The 18,471-nt window shown below is 46.0% G+C and overlaps 1 protein-coding gene and 1 pseudogene across 2 annotated transcripts in view; one reads left to right on the top strand and one right to left on the bottom strand.

Moving 5' to 3' along the window:
* Window positions 1-3,292, top strand: part of CDIP1 (cell death inducing p53 target 1) — a 35,566-nt gene extending 32,274 nt beyond the window's left edge. For both annotated transcript variants that reach the window (XM_063935433.1, XM_063935434.1), the window contains one exon: window positions 137-3,292. In XM_063935433.1, the coding sequence (XP_063791503.1) occupies window positions 137-248 (112 nt within the window). In that variant the 3' untranslated portion in view covers window positions 249-3,292. The remainder of the gene's footprint in view (window positions 1-136) is intronic.
* A 503-nt stretch (window positions 3,293-3,795) lies between these two features.
* Window positions 3,796-18,125, bottom strand: LOC134945881 (nmrA-like family domain-containing protein 1; annotated as a pseudogene).
* Between the last annotated feature and the right edge of the window lie 346 nt (window positions 18,126-18,471).

Genomic DNA, 18,471 nt, shown 5'->3' with positions numbered 1-18,471 from the left:
TCCAGACCCTTGTGAAGGATGAATGTGTGATTTAGACTAATAGCTTGCAGCCTCCTACATAGAGGCTCTAGTGTGTGTGTTCTTGCCGGTTACCTATGGTTACTTTACCTTTCCGTTCCCTGTTTACTCCTCTCAGGTGCGACCTGGGCTGCTGCCTCATCCCTTGTATGATCAATGACCTGAAAGATGTAACCCACACCTGCCCCAACTGCAGGGCTTATATCTACACTTACAGAAGAATGGGCTAGAAGCATCTCACCAGTTCTCTTCGTCCGATCCCATCTCAGAGCTACAATCTCATCTCCTCCTCCTCCGTCCACCCATCTCAACTATAACGCTGTGAATTGTCTTGTTCTGGAGACTGAATATGGCTGGGTCGCTCACTCGGTGGTCTCCTCTAACGTGAATACAGAAATGGTGTTGGGCCGACGTATATAGGAAGTCTTCTGGCGACTAGCAGGAGCGTTCGTTGAATAAGACATGCAATGCTTTTACGGTTCTTTTAGATGTAGGCGGTCAGTGTGTCAAAGCCTTTGCTAGGTAGTCTAACCAGATTGACAGGGAAACCACGGACCTGTACAAGGAGGTAACGGGCGCTGGCCTTGCACCTCTCTCCCGGACTGTGTCACGGATGGCCTCCAGAGAAGGAAATTCGGATGGCTTGTGGGGCATTGTCATGTTATTTATTTTACTTTGTGTGTTTTATTCATTCTCCAGGCCCATTCTGCCTACCTCAGATATTTGTGGGGTTTTGTGAAGTCCGACACTATCATTGAAGAAGAAACGCGTCGGTACTACCTTTAAAAACAAATGATCTTTATGTTAAAATGCAATGTACTGCTAGTGACCGTTGTTCAAAGCAGCAATCCTATATAGAGGTTTTTGTTTCTCTTTTAAATAGCAAGTTACCTTTTTAAAAAATCATGAATCTGATACTAATTTTTCATTAGCTTCTATTTGAAGTCCGTGGTGGGCAGACGGGTATGGCTGCCAAACACAGTCAGTCTGCCGCAAAGACACATGGGATGGTTTGATGGTAATAGGGAGGAGGAGGATTTGACAGCGTCACAGATGCATTCAAAAGCCCCTCTGCTCACTTCACCATGTGTCGTGTGACTGTGGTTGCCATGGTAATCGCATTAAAAAGAAACATTGGTAAATTACAAGTTTCTTATTACCAACCACAGTGATATTTTTTTGTGTGGAATTGCTGCTTTAAACAATCTCTTGATTGGCTGTGAGTGGGAACCATTGGTTCCGTTCTGTTTTGGCATTCTGGACTTTAATGGGAATGAAGGAAGCCGCCCACCGCTGTCTAAACAACAGCAGGAGTGGCGGATATTGTCGCTGGCTATCTGGACCGTCAATACTGAGGGATGTTCCACATGGCTATATGCACACTAATGGGAAGAACAGCATTACGTGTGTACTATAGGTACCAGTATATAATGGTCACCTCTGAGTGACGTCTCCGCTTACGCTTAGTCCTTTCCCATGAGAAGGATTCCAGTGATGATACTAAGAGTAGCTGTAACCGTGACACTATATTCCTGCAGAGCATGGAAATCCCGTCCCCTGTTCCCGCAATGCACTTTTAGACCGCATATAGCCGCCTGTTAATTGCCATATCTGGGAATGTTTTGCTGCATCTCATACTATGTCTCATCAAGTAGTGTAGTTCTGACAATTGTATATAACACAAAATATATATCGGGAATTGCTTCAGTTGTTTCCTATCATTTTCCCCAGTCGGCCATGATGCACTCTGATCAATGGATTCTCTTCTCAGGTTTGCAGATTTATAATTGTGTGAGTGGCCGGACATTCTGACGCCGCCCAAACGTGAACTTTTCTAGTCATTTTTGCGCTGGACACCGAGCAGAGTTGTAATTGCTTATTAACTAACGCTAACTCCGCAGTTTTCTGCCCATCGTGGTCCTCAAGTGGTAAGGCTGCTACTGACTATTATCTGCTCAGCGTTAACTATGCCAGTTATTTCTTTTTTTTTTAATAGGAGGATTAATCCCGTCCTTACCAATTTCCAAATCTGGCCTGTCACCTTCATGCGACTGAGAAATCCTTATTTCTGCATGCCGTCCTTCAACTTTTAATACTTTCCGTGCTCTTCAGCCATGCACTGACACACCATTTGGCTGTTTGTCTGCCTTGCCCCGTGTTATGACATAATGTACATCTTCTTATCTGAGGACAACGACGACAACAACAAGAAATTCTGCCTGATAACCTTAAGACAATACTGAAAAGCACAGAAGATAAAAGTAAAGGTTGCAGGAGGGCATGCACAAAGCAGCCCATTCGCTGTGTAATGCTGGGCCGCTCCCTTTAAATATTGGGAAGTAATAAGGATGATATTTTCTACTTACTCGCTCCGCAGGACCCCAAATGTGTCACACTTCCCAGGTCCCCTAGCAGGTGTACTCATTACTCACACATTTTAAAAGATCCACAGGTGGAGCTAATTATCTCACTTGTTATTGTGTCAGGAGACCTGGAAAACATGAACCGTTTGGGGTCCAAGATGGAACATCTTGTGGGGCGGCAAAGGCTCTTGCCTTGTGAGCCTACACGGTAAGGGGGACGGGGATAAGTTCTAAAAAGTTTTGATATAAAATGATATAATTTTATGCTTTGTGGTCCTTTAAAAAAAATATATCCCTGTTGTAGCCTATGGTTTCTTTATTTGACTGAACTAGGTATGCTCAGCGTTGGGTGTATTTACATGCTTTGATGTCATGTATTGTAACGTTGCTGTAGCTGTACTGTAAGGTTCCCGTCCCGGTAAACTAACGATTGCTAGGTGTCTTCAGATATCCGGGTGAAGAAATGGCTACTGATCACTCCAGCCACATGCCGTCCCTGCGGATGTTAATGTGTACCCACTTGTCATGCGGTATAGACAGCCAATTGTGAGCTGAACCCACATTCTGGCTATCCAATCGCTTCACCGAGGCACGAAACTTTAAACGCTTCCGAGTAAATTGATGGTTTTGCCGCGGACTCACGGAGTAGCTGCATGTACTGTGTACAGGTGACAGGCACGTTTTAACTCCGCGACATCCGTACATCGTATCCTCCAACTGCGCAAACTAAGTAATTCAGACACCAGCACGCACAGCTGTCAAGTGGACTTTCTTTGTTTTTACATTTTGTTTAGTTTTATATTTTGCCAATTTTAACCACGTGACCTCCGTTGCCTCAAAGCGGTGGATGTCTATAACTGTGAAAATGTTTTATTCAATAGTAAGTTGCATTAAAACACTACTGACCTTAACTGACTTGACTTGTGTTGTGCTTTGAGACGTGTGGGTAAACGAGGTGTCGTCACCGGACACCGCGTTCGGCTGAGCTGTTAAAACGGATCTGCGTACTCAGCCGAAATCTGGACGTCCTAGAGCTTTGGATATCCAGTTTATTAGCGCTACACATAGACAAATGGCTCTCTGAGGAATCGCTGTTTCCCAGGTGAGTGCTTGCAATGGTGAGAGAAACAAGTTCCTGCCCTGTACGAGCCACAAACTGGTTTCAAAAAATGGACCAGTGAACTGCTGGTTATCCTGAAAAGTGGAATTCCTCGTATATAGATAAAAGGTTAATAGTATTGCAGATGAGTCATGTCATTACTGTGGTTTTTAATTTCCCCCCCAATGTTTTTAATGAATAAAGAAAAAGGCCTACCACTTGGAACTGGAAGGATCACATTCATGGTCCAGAGAACATATATTATACAATTACGGGCAATATCAGGTAGATCATTCACAAGTCCCTAAAAGCTTCCTTGTTCTCCTCCATCCACTGCTGGAACTTCATGGCCCCAGGGTTGAGTTTGAGGGTGAGCTCCACATCCCGGTTGGGTCTCATTAAGTAGAAACGGAACATGTTGGCCAGCTCTTGTGCTCCCGGGAAGCCCAGTCTCTCATATAGTCCTCTAGGGAAATCTGAGGGCAGAGAAGCATCTGTTAAAAATAGATATTTTTGCAGAATCCCTCACTCTCTACATCATCTTCTGTCCATCTGTGGTGCCGTTTTTTCACTTAAAGCAATGGTGTGTATGCCGATTTATTCTTAAGACATTGGGGTAGTCTCTACCACCAATACTCACTTTAGCGTCTCTGATGGGTTTTCCAACGACTTTGGACATTATAGCTGCGTACTGCTCCACCGTCAGCTTGTCCGCGCTGAGCCCAATGTCCTTGCCGGCATATTGCGACGGAGACTTCAAGATACGGACGACAACAGGACCCAAGTCTTTCACAGAGAATCCATCCAGCGGAACGTCACCCATGGGGATGGCTGGAATTATATTTTGAAAATGACATATGTAACATGTGGAAGTTGGTACTTTTTCCAGCAAAATTCTTGCGTTGTGGAGAATATCAACATGCAACTGGTATGAAACTCTGTAAAGCAACTTAGACGTATGAACTCTGTTTCATATGGACATGTATTTGACACCACAATACTACGTTTTACTGAAGTCTCCAATATCTGCTTTGTGTTGATGGGGCAAGGTTATTATTTCCACTTCTCCCCCCACCCCACCCCGGCTTCCATTTCTATCCCCACGTTAATACTGGTCACATGGAGCCCTGTCCAAACCTAATGAAATGAGTGGCCTGTTTTCACCCAAGTATAATCTGTGCTGCTATGAGGATTTCAATGATCTGATTGGCTACAGGTTCTTCTGTCCAAGTCCACCACCGAGGACATCGTGGACAAGGAGTAGTTGTAAATAGACTAAAATAATGTGTTTAGATCCTAGTCAAATTAATTTAATAAAGAACCATATTCTATTCATTCTTCATATTCTGCTTCCTCATTTTAACTTGTTTATTAGCCAATCAGATTTCCCCAATCATTCCAGATAACAGATTCCATACTGTATAATCCTGAATCTAATTACATGTCCAAACCACCCAACCATGTCCCCGGCCCGCCTTTGTCATTCTCCACTCTATAAGACACGCATCCTCCAACCAATCTCCACAGCTTCAAGTGTTTGCACAAACAGCCACCATACCCCAAGGCATCACCCTCCCTATGCCATACCCAGACAGTAGATGTCACTGTCCTTGTTCTTCTGGGGCCAGAAGTATGTCAGGAAGTTCTCAAAGTAACATGAAAGTCGCACACTGGTCATAGAGACTCCAATCTCTCTAAAATATTCCTCTACCTCCCCTTTGCCGTCACAGTGGGGCACTTCCAGCTTCCCCTCTGTCAGCTTCTTCACGTTTTCTATGCCGCTGAAGACCACAAAGGTCAGGCTGAGCCGTTTAGCTACATCCGCGACCAATTTACCCTGGAAAGAAGAAAGCTTGTCAGTGGTTGACTCAGAAATGTTCACCTCCTCTGGAAGTGGTTCCTGGAGAAAGAGAAAATTGTTCTTAACTGATAGATGACCTCATTTGATCAACTTATTCGGAATTCAAAGGGTCTTTAAAAAATATGTAACAAAAAAATTGTGGACAGTTTTTTTTCCGTTTATGGGTTTATTTAGTCATGCATTAATGCATGACTGAACGGTTTGGTTTATCTAGTGTAAATAGGAAGAGAGTCCATTATTTCCCAGTTTGTAGGGCTAAATATACATATATAATCATAAAGTCGTGATTTATCAAGTCGTTATATTAGCCAGACTAGTTCAATCCAATTCTTTTTCGATTTTACTATTCTAGAATATAATGTAACCAGTGAGCTGTGATTTCAGCAGCACTCCTTGAAGAAGGCTAGGAAGTTAGCCAAAACGCGTTGGAAACATTTTCCAGTCAACTGTATTTTATAATCCTATTGATCTGCCATCTAAGCACATTCATTGTGCGTCTTTAACTACAGTGCTACAAGTCTGGTGGTTCATTGTTAAGTTTACACAGACCCATGTATATTGTTAGATACTGATGATACGCTGTTTCTGTGATATCCGGTCGCAGTTACCAGTTTTGTTGTGCAACGCGTTCTACGGTACATAAGCCTTGGGTATTATTGCACCATAACCAGTCAGTGATTGCAGGTTGCCTTGGCGGCTGTTGCACCTTCTGGTAGGTGTTCCTCAGGACACTCAGAAAGGGTTAAAGAAAAATAACCGGGCAAAATATCCTGTAAAATCATACTTACCCTTTGTAATACCCCTTTCAGATAGAAACTGAAATTACTGGGTGAAAGGGTCGACCCTGGAATTTACCAGGGTCGGAGACACGGGAATTATGACACGGGTTGGCCCTTTCACCCAGACAAAATACCCGTGTTGATCTGCAAATTACCGGGTTGAAATTCTCCACCCGGTAACTTGCATGTCTGTGTGAAAGGGTGGTCAGGAAGGTCCCGGCAAAGCGACCTGGCATTGAAATGATTGCTGATACTTTCAGACTTTTCTGTTAATGTGTTATTCGCCTTGGACATATATTTATAATCCCAATGTCCGTCTGCTTAATAGTAATGGAATAACTTCCTTTTATCTCATTACAGAGAGGTATAAGGACTTGGATAACCTGCAGTGCCAGGCTGTACTTATATAAAATAACCTCTAATCAGAGATCGTTCTCCCAATATGAGACAGACGATATCTAAAAATGTTTTTTACTATTTTTTTCAAAGGTGAATATACTTCAACCCTCTAAAGCATAAAATAATTGCAATTAATGGGTTCGGTATGAAACCCCATTCGTTTGGATTCTGGCAGTCGCATGACTGACATCGGCCTTCCGATCTCGGAGGAGGTATTTATTTTTACCTCCCCTCACCCCCAGCCTAACCCTCCAAGGGGGCGGCAGCTAGGGTTAACCCTGAGAGGGTGGTTGCTGGAGCTAACTCCCCCAACACAGTGCTTAACCCTAATTCCCCTTAGTGCCTAACCTGCATTGGTCATGGGATACGGTCATTAGGTCAGCGCCACTTAGGTCGACCACTGTTGGTCGACATGCATTAGGTCAATAGGGTCAAAAGGTTGACATGGTCATTAGGTTGACAGGTTAAAAGGTCAACATGAGTTTTTTGTGTTTTTTTAAATCCAATTTTTTAACTTTTTCATTCTTTACGATCCACGTGGACTACGATTGGGAATAGGAACCTGTGCCGAGCGCAGCACCTTGCCCGAAGCATGGCGAGCCATGCGAGGGGACACAGTGCACAAATTGGGGTTTCCCGTCACTTTACGACGAAAAGGACACCAAAAAAAGTTTAAAAAAAAAAAACCTCATGTCGACCTAGTGACCCTGTCGACCTAGTGACCCTATCGACCAATAGTCATTGACCATTAAGTTGTATCAACTGAACGATCCCTTACCCGTTGGTCACATGACTGCTGGCATCCCATCCATCAGGATGCTGAACACATCCCCAATTAACATATAAGTATTAAAATAAGAACAAGAAATAAAATATAAGAGAGGAAATAAGAAATGCAGAGGTGAACGGATAAATAACGTCAAAATAGCTGCAACGCGTTTCGCCGCTTTCTGTCTGCTTCCTTGGGCAAGTCACTAAGCTCACCTGCAGTGCTCACCATTATGTAAAAATGCCATTGTTTCTTTTCTCTTCCCGAAATTCCTATATTTTGCCTGCTGTCAATCTTATTGATTTTTTATGAACAAGTAAAAGGACTTGGGGTACACGGGGTTACCACAGTCTAGCCTTGTCCATCGCTGCACCCTTTCAGCTGAACTGTCCCACTCCGCCCTCCCTCTCTTCCCCCTGTCTTTCTCCGTCTCACACCTTGCTCTGACCCATACCCATTCTGCAGGTCCTCCTCCTGTCCTGCAGCTACCAGGTCATGTTCTGTCCCTTCTCCCTAGCAGTGGAAGCCGGTGCAGCAGAGGCACACGCCATAGCTCCCGGTGCACATGCATGCTGAAGACGTGACAGACCTTAGGAGACTGTTTTATACAATAGATTGGTAATGTGACATGGGATAGGTGTGACAACATTGAGTTGTCTATAAACAAACAAAAAGGTTGGCAGATAGGCAAAGAAGAAGACAAAGCCACCCTGAATATGCTCAAATCCTGCACAGAGAGATAACATCTCGTATATACATTACCCTCATCTAGGCACAATGCAAATTAGCGTTAGATTGCACTTTGCAAAGTGTAATTAAGTTTAGGGAGAAGACAGGGTTCTCCTAATGTGTTGTCATTTATTCCGCTAGTCAGAGGGCATTGTGTTGAATGTTGATGTTGACAGCATGGGGAATCAGAAGAATAGATAGGGTTACAGTGGTGGCTAGCATTTCTCCATACACATGGGGCCTTTACCTGTGTCACCTCCTTCTCTTTGCTGAAGTGTTCCCAGAAGTTGGTGACCACGAAAGCGCCATAGGCTCCGGTCAGCGCGGCCACCAGACTTTCCTCATTGTCCAAATCTGCGCACACGACCTCCGCCCCGGCCTCCCTCAGCTTCACAGCTGCTGGTTTCCCGAGTCACCGCCCTGACCGCAAAGAAGCCATCTTGTATTAGTGCGGCGGCCACTGACCCACCCTGAGCTCCTGCCGGAGAGGATTATAAACAAACGGTTTAATTGCACAAAAGCAGTGCTAGTAATAATAACACAGCTATGTTTTATATATAGGTATAAATGTGATAGACTTTCATAACATTCCATCTTAAGCTTTTGTGGCCCTTTAAATGTCTCAAGAAGATTGGATTTGATGGGAATAAAGTGCATGCAGGAGGAGGAACTTTGTGGTGTTCTAGCTCTGTGGAGTGTGTCCAGGAGGTAATAAATGACTTATCAAGAGCCGTATACTGTCTATAACCCAGTACTATGCATCAGATGCCAGGACGGTGTGGGAGGGGAGCTAACAAGATGTTACTTTGCCCCACTGAGCCGTCCTGTGACCCAGACATAACTCCACATAACAGCAAAACACAAAAATATGTCTGTTAAAGCTAAGGGAGGGTGAGGAAAAGTTATCACCCCAATATATGCCTTCCCAGAGCCCCACATGCCCCTATATACTGTATACACCACTAACCTTCCTAACCGACTAAACACTTTTATCATAAAACACTTCCTTACGGACTTCAGATGCTATATAAGCAAGTCTCAAAGCAGCTTCTCTGCTCAAATGTTACCTGGGTGCGATATATGATCGCGTGATTCCCAGCGTCAGCATCTACTTCACTCATTCCCAGAGGATACCTACACATGTATTTTTTGTATTCCATGCAATGCAACTACCATATAGAGTTATAAACTGTATGAAAAAGCATTCACGTTGATGACTGGAGGAAAGGTAAACATGCAGGTTACATGAATTATCCCCTCTCCACAAGTTGATCAGGAGAAAAGTAGAATGCCTTATTATTATTCTTTATATGGCGCCACAAGGGTTCCACAGCCCCTTACCAAGTATAGAAACAAATGAGCAGAATAAGAAAACAGCGACTTACAGTACAAGACAATGCTGGACAAGTACATGGTATATAAACATTCCTGCATCAGTGGTCTTAATACTGAAATAAGCATCAGAGTGGCAGGAACAGCGGGTCAGGAGCCATTGTAGGATGTATGGAGTAGATAATATAAGTAAGAGAACAAAAAGTATATAAGGTAAGAAGGCCCTGCTCGTGAAAGCTTACACTGTAAAAGGGTGAGCAGACAGACAGGGATGACACGGAAGGGGTAGAAGTGAGCATGGAACAGAGGGTTAGAAAGTTTTGTAGAGAGGTGGAGAATTCCAGAGGTAGGGAGCAGCATGGGCAAAAATACGATTTTAATTACCTACCGGTAAATCCTTTTCTCGTAGTCCGTAGAGGATACTGGGGTCCACATTAGTACCATGGGGTATAGACTGGTCCACAAGGAGCCTTGGGCACTTTAAAAAATCAATAGTGTGCGCTGGCTCCTCCCTCTATGCCCCTCCTACCAGACTAAGTCTAGAAACTGTGCCCGAGGAGACGGACATACTTTGAGAGAAGGATTTAACAGAACAGTGGTGAACCAACAACAATACTTAACTACCGTATATACTCGAGTATAAGCCAACTTTTTAAGCACATTTTATTGTGCTGAAAAAGCCCCCTTGGCTTACACCCGAGTCAGTGGAAGGGACACGGAGGGCACAGCGCGCGACTCTCCTGTGTCCCTCCTGCGTCTCCGTCTCTGGCGGTGTGTGTGTGTTAAGTGAACTGCCCGTTCGTGAGCTCTAATTGGCTCACGAACCGGCACTTCATTTAATACACACACGCCGCGCGCTGTGCCCTCCGTGTCCCTCCTTCAGAAGACAACGCGGGAGCGATGGAGCGTAAGTACCCTTCCTGGCACTGTGGGGCATATCTGGCAGCATGAGGGCACATCTGGCACTGTGGGGCATATCTGGCAGCATGAGGGAACATCTGGCACTGTGGGGCATATCTGGCAGCATGAGGGCACATCTGGCACTGGGGCATATCTGGCAGCATGAGGGCATATCTGGCACTGTGGGGCATATCTGGCAGCAGGAGGTCACATCTGGCAGCATGAGGGCATATCTGGCACATCTGGCACTGTGGGGCATATCTGGCAGCATGAGGGCATATCTGGCACTGTGGGGCATATCTGGCAGCATGAGGGCATATCTGGCAGCATGAGGGCATATCTGGCACTGAGGGCTGTGTACGGCTAGAGCTGCATTTCCCACCCTAGGCTTATACTCGAGTCAATTAGTTTCCCCAGGTTTTTGTGGTAAAATTAGGTGCCTCGGCTTATATTCGGGTCAACTTATACTCGAGTATATCCGGTAAGTAACAGTGCAGGAAACAATGAAGCACTGTACAGACGCCCACTATCCTCTACGGACTACGAGAAAAGGATTTACCGGTAGAAAATGAAAATCCTATTTTCTCTTACATCCTAGAGGATACTGGGGTCCACATTAGTACCAAGGGGATGTACCAAAGTTCCCAAACTGGGTGGGAGAGTGCTGAGGTTCCTGCAGAACAGATTGACCAAACTGAAGGTCCTCAGAGGCCAAAGTATCAAACTTGTAGAACTTAGCAAACGTATTCAAACCTTATCAAGTACCTGCTCGGCAGAGCTGTAAAGCCGAGACACCCCGGGCAGTCACTCAGGAAGAACCCATTAACCTAGTAGAGTGGGCCTGTACAGAGTTAGGAACCGGCAAACCTGCCGTAGAGTAAGCATGCTGGATAGTAAGCCTGATCCAGCGAGCAATAGACTGCTTTGAAGCTGGACACCCAATTTTATTGGGATCATAGAGCCCAAACAGCGAGTCCGATTTTCTGTGACGAGCTGTCCACTTCAAAGCCTTCACAGCAACCAGGGATTTTGAAGTATTCGAGGTGTCAGTAACCATCAGAATAGGTTGGTTGATATGAAACGCAGACACCACCTTTGGAAGAAATTGCTGACGAGTCCTGAGTACAGTTCTATCTTCATGAAAAATCAAATAGGGGCTCATGTGGGACAAGGCCCCCAATTCCGACACACGTCTTGCTGAAGCCAAGGCCAACAGTGTGACGGTCTTCCACGTAAGAAACTTTACGTCAACCTCCTGTAAAGGCTCAAACCATTCAGATTGCAGAAAATGCAACACCACGTTGAGATCCCAAGGTGCCGTGGGAGGCACAAAGGGCGATTGTATGTGCAGAACACCTTTTAAGAACATCTGAACCTCAGGGAGAGAAGCCAATTGTTTCTGGAAGAAAATGGATAAGGGCCGAATTCTAGACTTTTATGGAGCCCAGGCGTAGGCCCACATCCACACCTGATTGCAGGAAAAGCAGAAAACGCCCCAGTTAAAATTCCCCTGCAGGAATTTTCCTGTTTTCACATCAAGAGACGTATTTTCACCAAATACGGTGGTAATGCTTAGACGTTACCCCTTTTCTGGCTTGGATCAAGGTAGTAATTAACCTGTCCAGAATCCCTTTCTGGGCTAGAATTTGACGCTCAACTTCCATGCCGTCAAACGTAGCCGCGGTAAGTCTTGAGAGACGAACGGCCCCTGCTGCAGAAGATCCTCTCGAAGAGGTAGAGGCCACGGATCCTCCAGGAGCATTTCCAGTAGATCCGCATACCAAGCCCTTCTTGGCCAATCCGGAGCAATGAGGGTTGATTGAACCTTTTCCCTTTTTATTCTTTTGAGAATTTTTGGGATCAATGGAAGTGGTGGAAACATACACCATCTGATAGACCCATGGAGTCATCAGAGCGTCCACCGCCACAGCCTGTGGGTCTCTCGATCTGGAACAATACCGCTTGAGCTTCTTGTTGAGATGAGAGGCCATCATGTCGATCTGTGGAATTCCCCACCGACATGTCACATACCTGAACACCTCCGGGTGGAGGCCCCACTCCTGGGTGGAGGTCGTGTCTGGTGAGGAAGTCTTCTTCCCAGTTGTCTAGTCCCGCAATGAAGATTGTGGACAATGCCTCAGCATGCCTTTCTGCCCAGAAGAGAATCCTTGTTACCTCTGACATTGCTGCTCTGCTCTTAGTTCTGTCCTGTCGGTTTATGTACATTACCACCGTCACATTGTCCGACTGAACCTGGATGAACTGATCTTGAAGAAGATGTGATGCCTGTAGAAGGGCGTTGCATATGGCCCTTAGTTCCAGAATGTTGATTGGAAGAATGGTTTCCTGACTTATCCATTTTCCTTGGAACCGCTCCCCAACCTCTGAGGCTTGTATCTGTAGTCAGCAGAATCCAATTTTGAATTCCGAACCTTCGGCCTTCCATGAGGTGCGAAATCTGAAGCCACCACAGAAGAGAAATCCTGGCTCTTGGTGACAGACGTATCCTCTGGTGCATGCGGAGATGCGATACGGACCATTTGTCCAACAGATCCAGCTGGAAGGGCCTTGCATGAAACCTTCCGTACTACAGCGCCTCGTAAGCGGCTACCATCTTCCCCAGAAGGCGAATGCGCAGATGCACCGATATCCGGGTTGGTTTTAGAACATCCCGCACCATCGACTGGATTACCAATGCCTTTTCCAATGGAAGGAATACCTTCTGTGCTTCCGTATCCAGTATCATTCCCAGGAACGAAAGTCTCTGTGTTGGTTCCAGGTGAGATCTTGGTAGGTTCAGAAACCACCCGTGATCCTGGAGTAGTCGAGTTGAAAGGGCAATGCTTTCCAACAACTTCTCCCTGGATGGTGCTTTTATCAGCAGATCGTCCAGGTATGGAATTATGTTCATTCCCTGTTTGCGTAGGAGAAACATCATCTCTGCCATTACCTTGGTGAACACCCTCGGTGCCGTGGAGAGGCCAAATGGTAGGGCCTGGAACTAATAGTGACAGTCCTGTAATGCAAACCTTAGATAAGCCTGATGGGGCGGCCAGATGGGATATGAAGGTACACATCCTTGATATCCAGAGACACCAAGATTCCCCTTCCTCCAGACCTGAGATCACCACTCTCAGAGATTCTATCTTGAATTTGAACACCCGTAAATACGGGTTCAGTGACTTGAGATTTAAAATGGGTCTTACCAAACCGTTCGGTTTCGGTACCACAAACAGGTTGGAACCTTTGTTCTGTAGCTGAGGTGGAACTGGAACAATGACCTGAGTCTGTACCAGTTTTTGGATTGCTTCCTGTAAAGTCATACTTGCTTATTGAGAAGCTGGTAAGCCTGATTTGAAGAATCTGTGAGATGGGAGTTCCTGAAACTCCAGTCTGTAGCCCTGGGCGATAAGATCTGTGACCCAGGGATCTAGGCCTGATGTTGCCCATATGTGACTGAAATATTTTAATCGGGCTCCCATCTGCCTGTCGTCCAGGCAGTGCGGTCCACCGTCATGCTGAAAGCTTTGAGGAAGCAGAACCGGAGGTCTGTTCCTGTGAACCTGCAATTGCTGGTTTTCTGGGTTTACCTCTATTGCTTTTGAAGGCAGTAGAAGAACCCTTGGATTTAATTTTAAATTTTGCTGTCCAATAGGATGCGGAGTTGGAGCAGAGTAGGTTTTCCTAGCTGGGGGGGCTGTGGAAGGAACGTATGTAGACTTATTTGCTGTAGCCTTGGATATTCACGTATTCAGTTCATCTCCAAATAGGGCCTCACCTGTAAATGGGAGGCTTTCCACGCCTTTCCTGAAATCCACATCTGCAGTCCACTGACATAGCCACAAGCCCCTGCATGCTGCCACTGAGAATGTAATTCCTTAAATGCAGGGAAAGAAGCAGAGGATTTCTCTTTTACATTGAAATGAGATTCCTCATCGTCCTCTGTCACTTTGTCAGGAATGTGCAGAACATCTCTAATAGCTTCTATCAGGGCCTGTATTCCTTGTGACAGAGCTGCATCCCCCCTCCCAAGTCCACCCCACCCTCTTCTGCGTCTGAAACGTCATCAGTGTCAGCCTGTAAGATCTAAGCCAGTGTACGCTTTTGTGGACAAATGGTAGGGGTCTGAGACGCTGGTATGGGCACTGAATCTCTATTCACCAGGTCATCCAGAGTCTGTCTTAAGTATTGCGTCTCTTTCTCATTTTGGGACAATTTATGTAAAATATATGAAATCATCCCTTTTAATGAATCTAACCATACTGGTTCAGACCCACTAGCCTGAGAAGGTGTACTATCCTGAGTACACTGTAGTGATCCCCCTGGCATTGTACAATGTAAAAGAACACACAGAGCCCTCTAGGGAGACACAGAGTATGAAGGGGCCAGCCACACCGCGCCCCTATAGCTAGATGCCAAGCTTAGCTGGTTCACAAACTAAGCTCCCTTAATAGGTGCTTAGTATTCTAATATTGCTGCCCCCCTTGCTACTATAACCCCCTGATACCGCTGCTGAGGTAATCTGGAGTCCTTGTGGAAGAGCTGCGCGTCTCTGCCAGTCTGTTCAGTGAGATCTGCAGAGGTAAAATGGCGCCGGTGAGCCGCTGGATCCGCTCATAGTGAAGCCCTGCCCCCTTAATGGTGCACGGTCTTCCCTTTTTTTTATACTGGCTGAGGTATATTTTAGTGTTACAGTGGGTTAGAACCCCTGTGACTGCATTGCCAGTGTGGGTATTATTTGTGGCCTCAGCTCGCCCCTCACAGTGACACACGCATATAGCCTGTATCTGAAGCCTGGAGCCGCAGCCTGCCTGTCAGTGCTGCGCTCCAACCCTTATGCTGCCATTACCGCTGGCAACCCGCTAACCGGGACGCCTTCCATCTACTCACCACTCTTCTTACTTTTGGCTCTGTTAGGCGGTGACGGCATACTGCGAGAACGTATGCTCGCCGTGGTGGGGCTTGCGAATGGCTCCCTCAGGAGCTCAGTGTCCTGTCAGTGGAGAAACGGGACCATTAACCCTATAGGAGGTTGGGCCGTTCTGCCCCCTAAGTCCCATGAAGCAGACAGGCTGGTGCCAACCAACCCTGCCTGAAAATAACAAATCAAAAATAAATGTAGAAAACTCTTCAGGATCTTCCCTAAGTGTGACCGGCTCCTCCGGGCACATTTTCTAAACTGAGTCTGGTAGGAGGGGTATAGAGGGAGGAACCAGCGCACACTATTGATTTCTTAAAGTGCCCAAGGCTCCTAGTGGTCCCGTCTATACCCCATGGTACTAATGTGGACCCCAGTATCCTCTAGGACGTAAGAGAAATCTTGGATGTGGGAGTCGGAAGAGGTCATGTAGACAGGAGTGGCGGCATGTATTTGGGCAGTTAAGAGTATGGGTGGGAGAGATATGTAGATAGGAGAGGAGTGGGTGAGGGCTTTGTAAGTGAGTGTGAGAAGCTTGAATAGGATTCTGAAGTCGAAAAGGAGCCAGTGTAGGGCTTGTACGAGAGGAATTGCAGATGTAGCACGTTTGGAGGGGAAGATGAGCTGGGCAGGAGAATTGAGGATAGATTGGAGTGGAGAAAGGCATTTCTCAGGAATGCCAGTCAGGAGGAGATTACAGTAGTCCAGTCTGGAGATGGCCAGTGAGTGGATGAGGGTTTTAGTAGCATCCTGGGTGAGAAAGGGTCTGATCCTGAAAATATTTTTGAGATGGAAGCGGCTGGACTACGAGAGGTGCTGAATGTGAAGGAGAAGGAGGAGTCAAGGATTACTCCAAGACAGCGCACTTGGGGGCTGGAGGAGATAGTAGTGCCATCAGTACATAATGAGATTGTGGGAGGTGAGGTTATGCGGGAGGGATGGAGGATGATCAGCTCAGTCTTAGACATGTTAAGTTTACCAGTGAGGGTGAGTGAAGACCTTATACTACTGAAGCAAACCTATATACATTAAAACATTATATATTTATTTCTGTGTATATAAAAGGTATACAGGAGGCAAGCACCCTGCAGACTGTACAGCACCCAAGACTGTACTTGCTGGTGCAGGTGGCTCCACCCCCTGCCATACCAGGCAGCCTAGTGTAGGGGCCCCACCCCCTTGGTGTGACTATACATGTTCAGGGGCGGGGCTGCACAGGTGGCCCTGCTCCAGCCCTGTGTAGACACATCATACATGATGGAATCAATCAAGAACAGTGACCACTGTTTGCAACACTGTTACTTTATAATGCACAAGTTATTACACTGTATTTACTTTTCTACCATCAAATGTATTTTGCTGCATTAAATGTAGTAACAGGAAATAGAAATTAATTAATGATTAAAAGTTACTTTATCTCCTACCAGTTCATGATAAAGTTCACCTCTTTTCTTTTTACGCAGTCAGCGACTGATCAGTTGTCGGCAACTTATGAGGTAAGTGTGGCTGGGGTCTAGTACATAATAAGTTATTCTAGATAGTTGGGGGTGATGGGGAAAATAACTAAATGTTAGATGGTGAAATCCCTTTTACCAAATGCAACAACCTAACTGGAGGCTATGTGGGTAATTCAGATCTGATCGCTGCTGTGCGTTTTCGCACAGCGGGCGATCAGATCCAAACTGCGCTGCGTATGCACCGTATTTCACCGGCGTGTCGCACTGCTACAACGGGCTTTGCCGGTCAGGGACGGGATGGTGGGAAGGATCCATTCACACGGGCGTTCGCAAGGAGATTGACAGGCATTTTTGTGCAGCTCTGCAACACATGCGACTGCACACTTGCACAGCAGTTTTCCCCTCCCCCTTTAGGCGGCGACTGTCTGATTGCAGGGCGGCAAAAAACGCAGCCCAGCGATCAGTTCTGAATTAGGCACCATGTTAGACTACGCTCAAAGACTGTAATGTCCAGTGGCTTAAAGGAGTGCAAGCTGTGAGCTGCATGGTTGGTGTAGTGGTTAGCATTCCTGTCTCACAGCCCTGAGATCATGAGTTCAATTCCTGCCCAAGGTACACTCTGTGTGGAGTTTGTATGTTTCCACCGTGTTTGCATGAATTTCCTCCCAGGCTCCAAAAACATACTGGTGGGTTAACTGGCTTCTAAGTTCTAACAAGCATTAACATACCTCCCAACATGACCCTCTCCAGGATGCACACAATGCTCTGCTCCTGGACTTCCCACCTAATGTATGATTGCCATCACCTGTGCTGAAACACCTTTCTTATCCAGTAACCCACAGGTTCTCAAACTCGGTCCTCAGGACCCCACACGGTGCATGTTTTGCAGGTCTCCTCACAGAATAACCCAAAGTGTCTGTGCGTCAGTGTGGATCGGAATATAGGTTGGAAGCCCCAAGGACTGATGTGAAGGACAATGATATTCTCTATGCTGTGCAATATGTGTGTGTGATATAAATAAGTTAATAAATAAGTTTAGGCAGTGAACAAATGATTGAGAGCAGACAGTGCATACTCGCCTACCTGACCCTCTCCGTGAGGGAGAAAATGCTCTGTTCCAGGGCTTTCCTGGTAATGTATGATTGCTAGTTAATTGATAAGAAAGGTGTTTCACCACAGGTGATGGCAATCATACATTACCAGGAAAGCCCAGGAACATAGCATTTTCTCCCTCATGGACAGGGTCAGGTAGGCAAGTATGAGACAGTGCAAGATAGAGTAACACCTAAAGCCCCTATCCGGTGTCCCCCACCTGCAGGCCGACGTCCATTCACCCCCACTCACCTGTGGCTCCGAACACGACAATCACCTTTTTCCCAGACATGGAAGATGAGGGTGGGGATCAGTGTTCCTAGAGGTTTAGTGGCAGCAGACACTGCAGGAATAAGGCAGAGGGAAAGGTTATATAAGGCCTCCCCAGTCTCCCCCTCCACTTACTCTGAGCGGCAGCCAAAGGACATTGTGAGTTGTGACACGAACACACCAGTCATAACTGGCAAAGGGGGGGGGGGGGGATAAAGGAGGAGAAAATAAAAATAAAAAATATAAATAACTAATCAGCAGTATACTCCGTGGGGTTAATGTTAGCGGTTCCTCTTTCTCCTGTTATATGGTATTATACATTCCCTCCAACTTGACCTGCCCCACTAGGTACAAAATGCTATGTTTCTGGACTTCCCTCTTAATTTATTATTGCAATCACCTGTGAAGAAACAGCTTTCTTATCATTTGACTAGTTCAACACAGGTGATGGAAATCATAAATTAAGAGGGAAGTCCAGAAACAGA

The sequence above is a fragment of the Pseudophryne corroboree genome, chromosome 7 (assembly GCF_028390025.1).
Source record: "Pseudophryne corroboree isolate aPseCor3 chromosome 7, aPseCor3.hap2, whole genome shotgun sequence".
NCBI lineage: Eukaryota > Metazoa > Chordata > Amphibia > Anura > Myobatrachidae > Pseudophryne > Pseudophryne corroboree.
The sequence above is the reverse complement of the archived record's forward strand: the minus strand, read 5'-3'. Positions and strand labels throughout refer to the sequence as shown.